This window comes from Pseudophryne corroboree, chromosome 8 (genome assembly GCF_028390025.1).
Source record: "Pseudophryne corroboree isolate aPseCor3 chromosome 8, aPseCor3.hap2, whole genome shotgun sequence".
Classification (NCBI taxonomy): Eukaryota; Metazoa; Chordata; class Amphibia; order Anura; family Myobatrachidae; genus Pseudophryne; species Pseudophryne corroboree.
In genome coordinates, this window is record NC_086451.1 from 304,058,803 (window position 1) to 304,071,359 (window position 12,557).

General features: G+C 38.3%; 1 protein-coding gene across 2 annotated transcripts in view; it reads left to right on the forward strand.

The window, feature by feature from the left end:
• IL1RAPL2 (interleukin 1 receptor accessory protein like 2) overlaps positions 1-12,557 on the forward strand; it is a 1,679,520-nt gene that overhangs the window by 865,272 nt on the left and 801,691 nt on the right. For both annotated transcript variants that reach the window (XM_063937358.1, XM_063937357.1), the window contains exons 4-5: positions 7,807-7,993; positions 11,844-11,997. In XM_063937358.1, the coding sequence (XP_063793428.1) occupies positions 7,807-7,993; positions 11,844-11,997 (341 nt within the window). The remainder of the gene's footprint in view (positions 1-7,806; positions 7,994-11,843; positions 11,998-12,557) is intronic.

Sequence of the window (12,557 nt, forward strand, 5' to 3'; positions counted from 1 at the left end):
CTTGCAATAATTATGTAGAGTCTAAATGATGATAGCTTGAGGTTAGTGTGTCTCCAAGGAACGTCAATGTGTATCTTTAGCTTAATGAGAATGTTAAACAAGGGAATGGATGCTTTTTCATTGAGCACATGAGGTTTTTAAAATGTGTTTGGTTGGCATCATTGCTGAATTATGTATACACTTTGAAGCCTCCTATCAATTTGAATGCACTATATCAAGTAAACACATCACAAATTAGAGTAATAAATTAGAATTTTAAGAATTATGTACATATTTAGCATCTAACCATACATTTTACAAGTATGTACTTTAAAATGCACATTTTAAGATGGTTTTAGATGTACTATAAAATGGAAACTTTCATTAAACTTTTCAAAGAAACATGCACTCTAAAAATATAAAATAACAGACTAATTAATAATGTAATGTTTTTACGGCTACTTTGAGACAGAGCCTATAATGGTTACACTGCCGCATTTCCCATATGGTGTCTACAAGGAGCAATAATTTAGATGCCAACTAGTACACACCGAGTCATTAAAGAACTCTTCTGAAATTATAAATATGCCAAAAAAATAAACCACACCTGTCTCCTCAAAGCTTTGCCTCAGTCCACAGCCATTCTGCTATGTACTTTCTTAACACACGACATGCAAACAGGCAAATATGTGTCCATTAACACTCAGAGCTTCATTCAAATGCGGTCGCAAAGCGGCTGAAGTATGCAAGTCAGTCGACATTTTCATAGTGCGCATGCATCTGAGCCACAGTGCACACATGCAGCGACTGAATTGGCGGTCACACCAAGGAATTAGTCTCAAAGTGAGTGACAGGTCGACAGCATATGGGGTGGTAACGGGGAGTGGTCAGGTAAACGCAGGCGAGTCATGGCTGTTCAGACAGCATTTTCTGGACATGCATAAATTAGCTATTTTGTCTTGCATAGAAAGCATTTTAACTATATAAAGCTACAGTAGTTGTTATGATCAGTCACTCTCCCCATGCACACCTACCTAAATGTGTTTGTTCTTAAAGGGTGTAGTGTGCCCCCTTATGGTCACGTAACTGTCAACAAATCTGCCCTTGTTATTTTTAATTGATTATTAAAAAGCAAATTTTGTACAGAACACCTGTATGGAAACACTTTATTCCAACAGATCCCCAATATGAAAAAAACATCTGTCCATATAACATTTTACCTCTCATAGAATTACCAGACACCCCTCACATGTCCATTAAATATATCCTTTACATGCCATCAGACATCACCACAAGCCCCTTAGATGCCATCAGACATCAATATATGTCCTTTACATGTCACCTAACCTCCCTAAACTTCCCTTACATGTCCATCAGACACCACATCCAGATGTCATCAGACTTTTCCACATGCCATTACATGTCACCAGACACCCTCTACATGCCATTAGACTCACCAGTCCTGAATTACAGCTGATGCTAAGTTCAACTGGCAGCTAGCTGCAGGTTACTAGTAATTTACAGTGAGGTGTCAGGCCAGAAAAGGTCAAGTGCCTTGTATGAAATAAAGTTGGGTACCTGTGGAAGTTGTGGCCCTTGGTATGTCCTCTCTCTTCATTGATCCCACATATATTCCACTCTAATAGTCACTCACACCCACAGTTCCACTGCTTGCCACTATCACATGGAGTGAAATTCACCACTACCTCTGGCCCCCATGGGGTCACATACCAGGAGTAAATTTTGGGCCTCCAGAGCATATAATGGGTAATCCAGCCTCCCTTTCTGAGCCATTACAAGTGCCCAGTGTTTACGCCCAACAAGACACTCACAATTTTGTGAAATGATCAGGTAATTTTATAGTTTAAACTTCAAGATATGACAATTTTGGATTTTTTAAGTAAAAATGTTTAAAAACTAATGTATCAAGTCCTAACTTAATTTGGTTAATTATCCATTTAAAACTTTTCTTGGAACAAAATACATTTCCCAAGTACATCTGTCAAAGTATATCTTGTGAATTTAAAACATATTTTTGCAAAATTTAGAAAACGCTGTAGTGCTAACCCAATATTCTATTTAATTTTAGTTTTATTTCTTGTTATTGCTACTGAAAGGTTTGTCCTAGCTAAAAGCAAAGTTATTGTTTTAATTTTATAAATGTTCATTTCGAATTTCTATAAATGAAGTTGGATTAAATTAGCTTTTATATAAATCTTATTCTTATCCTTGAATAAGTCTTTTATCTGGACATGTTGAATTACACAGAAAACATTCATACTACGTTTCTACCCTACAGACCACCCTTTTAATGGACTGCTCTTGTGGTCTAACTGTGTTTCCTTTTAAACCACTACTGGATTATTTGCATGTTTTTATTACTTTTTTTTTTTTTTACCTTAGGTTTCTGATATTGTCTTGCACTCTGTATGCTAAATGGGACATCAGATCTCCCTTTTTTTTTAACTTGTGTAGTTTTTGAGTTATAAGAAATTGGAATTGCTCAAAATGTACATTTACACATTTTGGCATTTGTGAGCATACAAAAACATTAAAATTTTAATTTTCAGGACAGAATTTAATTTTATGTGCTACATGACTCTAGGGGAGATGTACTGTACTAAGTAGTGAAAAGAGTGGAGAAGTGAGGCAGTGTAGAAGTTGCCCATGGCAACCAATCGGCTGCTCTGTATAATTTTATAGTATGCAAATTCTAAATGTAACTTCAATACTGATTGGCTGCCATGTGCAACTTCTCCACTGGCTCACTTCTGCACTCTTTTCACTGCTTAGTACATCTCCCCCTATGTTTCTTTTTAAAGTCACTTTTATATTCATCAGAGCAAAGACATCACATAGCAATATAAAAATCAAAAGTATAATACAGACATAAACAATGTAGAAATAGCAATCTAAAGAAGGGCCATTTAATCAACTACAGACAATGATATGTATACAATCAATCAATACAGTAGTATGCAGTTCCATCACCTGGGCGTGGTCAGCAGCCCCTCCCCCCAAACAACTCTGAATCCATACGCCAGAAACAGGGTATAATTTAGTTTGTGGGTGACAAACATAGTGCAGGATCCTCCAACAAAATACGTGTCTGGTATCAAGATTTATAATGGAAGCAATTATATATTTGGCACTTGATTTCTGGGGTGAGGGAATCTATAAAGCCTTCCCATAGTTGAAAGAAAGAAGCGATCTTAACTCTGTATGCATAGTACTATCAAGCCAATCCATTTGAATGGCGCAATAAACAGTAACTTGTTCCTATATAGGGAGAGTTATGGCAGTTGTGAATTGGACCACATTTGTAGTATGTATTTGCAAGCTACCGCTGAAGTTCCCAGTAACAATGGGGCAGATGTATTAAGCTGGAGAAGGCATAAGGAAGTGATAAACCAGTGATTAGTGCAAGGTGATAAACGTACCAGCCAATCAGCTTCAATATGTAAATTAACAGTTAGGAGCTGATTGGCTGGCACGTTTATCACATTGCACTTATCAATGGTTTATCACTTCCCTATGCCTTCTCCAGGTTAATACATCTGCCCCAATGTTTTTTCTTTCACTCTGTGCTGGGATAGTTAGAGGTCTAATACCTAGTATTGCCCATTCTCCCAACAATGGAAGGTAACTCACAAGATAAGTAGAAGCAAATCTTTTGATGTTAAAAAATGCCGTAATAAATGGCAGTCCCACATACTGTACAGAAGTGGCATTGGACGCTCCACATTTAGAGCAGCTATCATTACCAGATTGACCCATCACAAATCTGCGGTGAGGGGAAAGATACCCATTATGGTGAATATTATAGAACATTCCCTATACTTGCTAGAGGAAAGCTCGGATTGAGAACAAAATAGTGAACAGAACAATTTGGTCATAGTAATATAGGGAAATATTGCTCTCCAAGAAGAGTCAGGTTGTAATGACTTCATGATCTATCAGAGTATGGAAAATGTTATAGTGTAAAGAGATAGTCCCTCCCCCCAGAGGTCTAACAAACAATAAATCCAAAGAGTTGTACCAGTCATTAGGCGAAAAGGACCCAGGTTCCTGAACTCACATAATGGTGTGCTTGATGCACTGCCAGTAAGTGAGATTTGAGCAATTTTTATTTAGTAAAATTTTCAGCAATTCATAAGAATCTACAATAGTCACTGTTATCCAATGCACAAATGTTTGGAATCCCCATGCCAGTCCATGACATAAAGGGTACGGAGGCATGATCATCCTGGAATTCAGGATTTTAAATAAATGGAAGGAAAAGAGACAATCGGTGACAATTTAAGTTCCATTGTTTCCTCATATAGTGCCAGACCCGCCATGTAATCATAAGTAAGGTATTCCAAACAACATTATCCGTCAAATCCTCCTTGTGTGAGTGAAGAGAAGACGAATGATGCTGCTCAGGTAAGAATGATTGGTCTAAGAGGAAATTAGTGTAAAAATCTGTCTTATGCACCCAGTCTTTGTTGTATCATAAAATTCTAGCATGACTATAGAACATTAAATTAGGCAAATTGACCCCTCCATTCTCCCGAGATTGTTGGGGTTTTAATAAACCACTCTGAGGACGTATAGACCATGTGGAATCCCTGAAAGTTTTATATATAAACTTTTCAACAAAATAGGCAAAATTTGTAATGGATAAAGAAGTTTTGGAAAGTAAATCAACTTTAACAGATTAAGTATAAGATACGACAGCATTAAATGCCTCCACCTGGACAAATCTCCAACCACCTCTCAGATCAAATGCCGCATGTTAAGTTCATATAGATCAACAACATGATGTGGTAAATTAATTTCTCAATATATAAGAGCCCAAAACACCTAAACAATGATGCACTGATCTCCCCAAGGAGGTTTCACCATAGGACCCAGGTAGAGTGTCTCTGATTTGTCTGGATTAATCTTAAATCATGAAACTTTAGCGTAATCCAAACTCTTGGGCAAAGTATGCAAAGGATCAGATATATATATAATAGCAGATGTGAATATATGGCGCACCCTGTACCATGTTGCATATCAAGGTACAAGTCTATATTCCCCCCTCAGTAGACACTTCAGTAAACTAGATGTGTGAAGAGGCAGACCAATGTGGTATAAATGCCGTCAAATAACTCCATCCATCACAAAGATTGATTCCAGAGAAATCACTGATAATCCTGGTTACCACCGTTTAATGCCATCTTCTTGGATCTATATGGGAATGGCAACTAAGGATGGCACTAGCTGTTTCCTTGGTATCTTCTACCAGTCCTAAAGCAAGATTTTACTTTACAGATGTAGCCACACTCATCGTGGCTACATCTAGGTGCAAATGTGCCTTATTTGCGGTGACTATGTGCATGTCTCTGTGCACTCGTGCGTCTTAGACATGCCTGAACCCCGTACAAAGTTTATGGGGAGGCAAAAGACGCAGCTTGGTGCAGCTAGGTGCGGGCCTACCTGGCCGCATGAGGGAGTGGCTACGCTCATCTGTACTTTGTACTTCAGGGTTAGGCTGTAATTAAGGTTAGTTTTAGGATGTGGACATGCTGACTATGGACATGCTGACTGTCGACATACACAATGTCAACATTTTGAAAATTTCAACTTTATATGTCAATGTCAGTTTGACATCTTTCGACATTCTGAACCTGTGGACAAACCACACCCAATTTTCTTCAGATCCTCTAACAAAGAGTGGTGTGTGTTATGTTTTGCACTGCTATCTCATCGTTTCACTGTAACAGAAATAGACATTTTGCTATAATGTTTTCAGAATAAGGTATCCACTGTAATTCAGTTGTGCTGCTGAATCTAACAGTGTGTTACAGAAGAAATTTGCTACCTAAGTACTTTCAGCAGACAAATGTGTAGTCTTTAATTGGTTAAAAACTGTCCTCTCTTTTAGTGAAGTCACTATTAATCAATTCCACACAAGACAAATGCTTTAGTGAGAAATTTGTTGTAGAAGAAGGTCCTGCTATTTTGAGCAATTGGACAACTTGCTTGGCACTTAACCCACAAGAGGAACTCTTAGTTGTTAAATCATATATCATTCTGTTGTGCTTAATATAGACAATGTGCAGTGATTTTGCTTATACAAATGAAGTTTATCCGCAAATTGTAAAATTTTTACAGTTATAATGGCATAAAATAAAATAGTTTGAATTATTTTATTCAAACCTCCCCACTATCAAAATATTAATAAAACCCCTTTCAGACATAGACAAAAACCTGTGAATTTGCGGGCACACTCAAAGTAGACCTGGATAGTGCATATGTCTGAAAGGACCAGACCCGGTTTAAAAGTCCTACAATCAACATAACTTTAAAAGTTCAAGACACATACTTAACTTGTTTCAATCTAAGGATATAATAGGGAATAGGGATATTTACCGCACATTGCTTTACATGCCATATACAAAGGGTTGGAGTAAGACTTGTGGGGGCCCCATGGAAAGTAACTTGTAGGGGATTTTGCAACTATTCACATCAACATACTCACCTATTATTATTAAGCAGGACAAGTATAGCACCATCTGCATGTTGTAGTAATACCCCCAACCAGCCGAATGTACGCATGTTGGGTAAATACTGTATTTGCTGAATACAGTTAATGTTGCCCGGTCTTGTCAGGGAACCAGCAGCAGACTTGCACATTTCTCTGTGTACAGCCCAGGTTTCACTACCACACCATCAGGGGCCAATTTGTTTTTGGGGGCTCCACTTATTCCAACATGCAAAATGTAGGTGGTCTCCCCAGCCCCACAGTATGTACGCATTCATCAGATTTGTTGGATAGGTGGTACAAACATATTGTATTCAATAACACCTTCCCACGGCCAAATGAGGGCCACTTTTCTATTTTTTGTACTACTAACCTTCCACACCACTGACCACTCTCCTGCAAATCTTCCACTTCATGCTCAGGAGCCAACTCTCTCCTGTTTTAGCTCAAACCTCCTACTTGTCCAGTTGATACTTCTCCATCTCTACACCTACCACTACATCATCTTCACTTCCCCTTGAGATCCCCACGAGACTCTGTACTTGGCCCCCCTTCTCCACCCTCTACACCTCTTACATTGATAAATCCATCAATGCCTTTGGCCTACATTAATATCTGTATGCTGAAGATAGCCAAATTTACTTTTCTTCCCAAAATACCCCACCACCACCACCACCACCACCACCACCATCATCCTATCCCATGTCACCTCCTGTCTTTATGTCCTTCTGTGTACCATTTTGTGGTTAAGCACTTTGTTGTATATATTAACCCTATGTATGGCAATGTGGAGCCCGTGTGATGTCATATAAATGTCAGGTAATACTGTAATGATAACTATACTCCTAATAAAGTGTACATTTTTGCATGGCTGCCTTTAGTCCTATCATCTTCTGGGTTACTCAGTCATTCAGAAGCCAGTCATCCTGACATTATGCTAACACCAAAGACTCCAGGGGAATGACACATGCCTTACTACTGTAGAGTGAATGTAAGGGTGAGAAAGCCATTTGCTATAATTTTGTAACAGAGGGGAAGTTAGGGAGGGATGGAAAGGTAGTGGAAGATTCTCAATTGGATTACTGCATCTGTAAGTGCCCTTTCTTAATGTAAAGATGTATGCTGAGACTAAATCACTTTAATGAACTCTGGTTTGTATAGTCTCCTTGTAGGTAACATACAAGAAGAATCTCCATAGTGTTATTTTTTTTTATCTGTTACCTACACTTAATGAGACCGTATGCAAAATATACATTGTGGCTGTAGCATGTCGTAGAGAGAGACGTACATTCAGAAGTGTTTTTTACTCCTTGCAGAAACTCCTCGTATTGCATGAAAGTATCAATGTCCTTGACTGTGGCAGAACATGAAGCTGGTCTTTGTTACAACAGCAGAATACGATATGTGGAGAAGGCAGAAGTCACAAAAACAAAAGTAATCTCCTGTCCTGATATTGATGATTATAAGACACCAAATGAAGTAACAGAAGTTGCATGGTATAAGGTAAATACAGTCATATAAAGCATATTAGTAGAATTTTCTTACTACATGTCTATGCAGTAGTCCAACTGTTAAGATTAATGTGTGTAGATGATTACAAAAGATGAGAAAGATTGTTTAATATCAGTTGCTGGAACAGTGGAGTACAGTTCCACCTGACTAGGGAACTTAACATGCACAGTTTAGAGTGGAGACTGTACAAAGTTGAAAAGACTATTAGGATCTATACTGTATATCATTGGCAAAAGCTCAAAATCCAGTAAAAGCATCACTTTTTGCAAGAGTTAAGGCTTTTGCCTACTATCAAAGCCCATATCCTTTGATGACTATTGTAGACTTCCTGGGGTCTATTGAGATGTTTGCACTGCCCTCCAATAACTCATGTCATTTCATTAATCACCAAGGGTGATTACATTAAAGTATTTTTATCCATTTTTTTTTTGTTATATTTGTAGGTTGTTTTTTTCCATACTTTTTGGTGGGCCTCACCGCCAAACTTTGCTACTCCTTGAAACAGGACAGGAAGTGTTGTGAGACTGCAATGAGGGCAGTTCTATAGTGCTAAATTGTATCTTATGTACCTTTCCTTCAAATGACTAGTCACCGCTGGTAGCTGCATGCGGCACCTGTTCACTGCATTTAACGGAACATGCCTCCATGCTGTACAGGCCAGGACACAAGCATGTCTACATGCACAATGGCAGGACGAAGCCCTCAAATTGGGGCTGTCCTGACTAAAGCTGCCCATACACTTAAAGATTTATTTCCTGATCTGGTTGGTTGGAACAAAAATCTGGTAATGGATGGGAGCAAATGAAAATTGACCATTTCCTCCGAAATGCCGGAAAACTGACAAAAACGGTCATTCAGACAAATTGGTTATATCAAATGGATTTAACCAATTTGTCTGATTTACCATTTTGTCTGTTTTTCAGTGTTTGGGAGCAAATGGTCAAGTGTCATTTGGTCTCATCCATTACCAGATTTTTGTTCCAACCAACCAGATCAGACAATAAATCTTTAGGTGCATGACCAGCTTCAGCTGGGATAGTCATTTATTATCCACATGGCTAATTCTCTTCACTATCGTGTAAAACTGCTTATTGTAGGGAAGATCATGGCGCAATGATCGTTATTGCCATTGTTTATTTATATAACCAATCACACAACACTCTACAGAGATATTTTTTTCATGGTACTGTAGCTGTCACTTTCCATTCTGCTGTCTAGAGATATATATAGTAAGCAATGGTTTTGCATTCAATATTATTGCCATTTTAAATAACGTGGCAAAAATTGCCAAAACCTGGCTTAGGAAATATAGACCCAAGCGCCTAAAGCAGATCATACATTCAGGGGTCTGTCTATTTATCTTTAAGGCCTAAAGAAAGAAGAATTTTCTATTGCCACCTATCACTGTGATAGAAAATACTTTTCAGGCCAAGTTATCACTTTGCAGGGTTATATATGTGCACTGCGATGGAAGCCGATGTCTGAGCATTTTCTATGCAAAATAAATGTAATAATATACTTTTATTTATTTAACAAAGGGAAATAAATTAATATTTTTTTCTTAATGAAGCATTTCTTCTTTTGCTACCCACTGCTATCGCCATTCTGATATGGCGGCAGTGACCGGAGGACAGCGGTAGCACTTGCAATGTCACAGTCCTTGTTACATAAGTGATAGCTACTGTGGCATGGGGAAGCTTATGCCAGACATGGCTACTGAGAGTGAATCACAGACATGGCTACTGAATCACAGCAAAAAACATTGCATATAGCATTGGTCAGGGCTTAATGAATGGATAATATTTGTATCTGATGAGGTTATACATTAACAACAGCACCATAGATATTTTTGTATACTTCTTAATCAGTTTGCCTGTTAGTACTTGTATACCAAAGCTATGCACACTGTATATAGTGGAAGAACTCAATTCTAAATCCATCCACAGCTGTGTTATTAATTGTCCGCATAAAGAAAGCCCTTAGACACAGCTGCAGAGAGATTTCAGTGTCTCTGTATGAACTATCTGAGACGCACTTGCATTTAAACATTATGCATCACCAGAGAGGCCAAGGCAGCAAATGAGGAAACCTGGCAAATGTGTATCGTATGATGATGTCTCTAGTGAAAGCTATTCTAAATAGGAGTTAAGCTAACACATTATTTTCTAAATCCACTGGATAAAATTCCTGTCTTGCAATAGTAGAGGATGTGTGATAACATTTATAACAGAGTGGCAGTGACACTAAGGATCTGATCAGTGTTAGCAGCATGTGTATGAGTCAGACATGGAAATATACAGCAAGTAAAACAATATTAGGAGTATCCTGGGGATCCTGTTCTCAGGCCCTACCATTCAGAGCACACACAATGTGTAAAGACGCCTCTTCAGTCCTTTGCAGAGTGCACAATTCTGGCAGAGTCTCAGCAAGAGGATAATGCACCATTTTAGGATTGTAGGTCTCAATCCAATTATACCTCCTGCTGATTCTACAACTTTTATTTATGCTGATGTTGTAGACTCGCCACTTGCCTGGTTATCAAAAGTTTCTTGGTGCTGCCACCAGTTTATGTAGGTTAAAACGGTATGTTATTTTACAGCAGCAGGTACAGTATAAATAATTTTGACAGATGCATGGGCCACCGTTTACATGCACTGTACACACGTTTATACTGTTCGTTATCTTAACCTACAGTACAGTATAACATTTAGGTCGACAGTAAGTAGGTCGACATTGTCTAGGTTGACCATTATTGGTTGATAGTAAGTAGGTCAACATGGTTTCTAGGTCGACAGGGACTCTAGGTCAACCTGTTCTAGGTCGACATGACAAAAGGTCGACATGAGGTTTGTTTGTTTTTTTTAAACATTTTTTTTTTAACTTTTTCATACGTTACGATCCACGTGGACTACAACAGGGAACGGTAACCTGTGCCGAGTGCAGCGGTAGCAGAGCAAGGCACCTTGCCCGAAGCATGGCGAGTGAAGCGAACCATGCGAGGGGACACGGTACACTAATTGGGGTTCCCCAAATGCAGTACTCAAGGCAGCCCAACAGTCCAGGTTTTTATTGATATCCCTGCTTGTGCACAGATGGTATAATCAAACTGACTGAGGTACTAATTAAGTCACCAGTGCTTAAGCATGAACATCCTTAAATCCTGGACTGTTGGGATGCCTTGAGGACCATGTTTGGGAACCACTGGCTTGAGCACTTCTGTCCAAATAATACTGCTCTTCAACTTAATATTCTGTTCCATGTCTGATGACATTTTTAAGTTAATTGTTCTTCAGACTACAGTTCTAACACTGAGCCAGAAACATTAACACAGTGGGGGACATACACTCTTATTGTACAGTCAAAGAGCACACATATAAGACACATCTGAATCTTCTCTAATTTGCTATGATTTCCATACTGTGAAAATAATTTAAATGATTCAACTCACAGTGAGTTGCCGTAGATTCCAAGCTCTGTTATTATGGCTAGTAATTTGCTACTTATAAAGTTTAGCCAGTATTTTACTGGATTTATTCTCTATTCTCATCTTCCTTGCCGGAGAGACAATTCAACATGACATTTAAAAGCCCTTTTCGAACCAATTTCTTGTGTAATTAAAAACATATCACATTGTTTTGTTTTAAGCCTTTCATCTATCAGTATAAAACATAATTCTAAAATAACACTGAAGATATGTATGTTTCATTGTTTTTTAGAGTCACTCTTTTCTCTGTTAGAAAGAAAATTACTTTACAAAAACTAGAAAAAAAATCCACAATGTAAATGTAGCTCACGCATTTAATGGGACTGAACGTCTTCTCTAATTGTGCTTCCTGTGCAGGAATGCAAGCCAAAGAAATGGAGAAACTTGATTATACAGAAGGGAAGTAGCCTTTTGATACAAGATGTCCAAAAGGATGATATGGGGAATTATACCTGTGAAATTAAGTTTGAAGGCAGACCTATTAGGCGGACTATCCAGTTAAAGGTAACAGGTAAGCATAGAAACAGACCTACAAAGTTGTATATGTATATACAGTCATAGAAGCCAAGTTTTAAAATTGTTGGGGGTGCTTACATTATATCCATTATATGATTCAAAATACTATGTATAGACATAATTGTGGGCAGCACTAATTTTGGGAGTTCTCAAACACCCCACAGCATCCTCAGACCTGGCAACAATGTGTACAATATATGGGCGTATTCAGTTAACTACAGGGCTTACCACAGCCTTGATGCAGTGCCAGAGCTATTCAATTGCAGCCTGCAGTAAGCCTGCAGGCTATATATATTCATATTCATTTGTTCCTAAAACTTGGCAGGTGTGTGGATTTAACTTTGAATGCATAGCAAATTGTTAGCTGTTAGTTTTTGGCCATCTGAAATGTCCAGTGCTATAATCAGGGAGTATTTCTAATGCATGACTTTCTTCTCCAAATATTCTACTTATGGCATTATTAGTATATCAATGATGACTATCACTTCACTAAGCAATACATTGCAGGAGAGAGTAGGCCTGTGAGTTGCTATTGCTCTAACTTTCTCCCTCAGG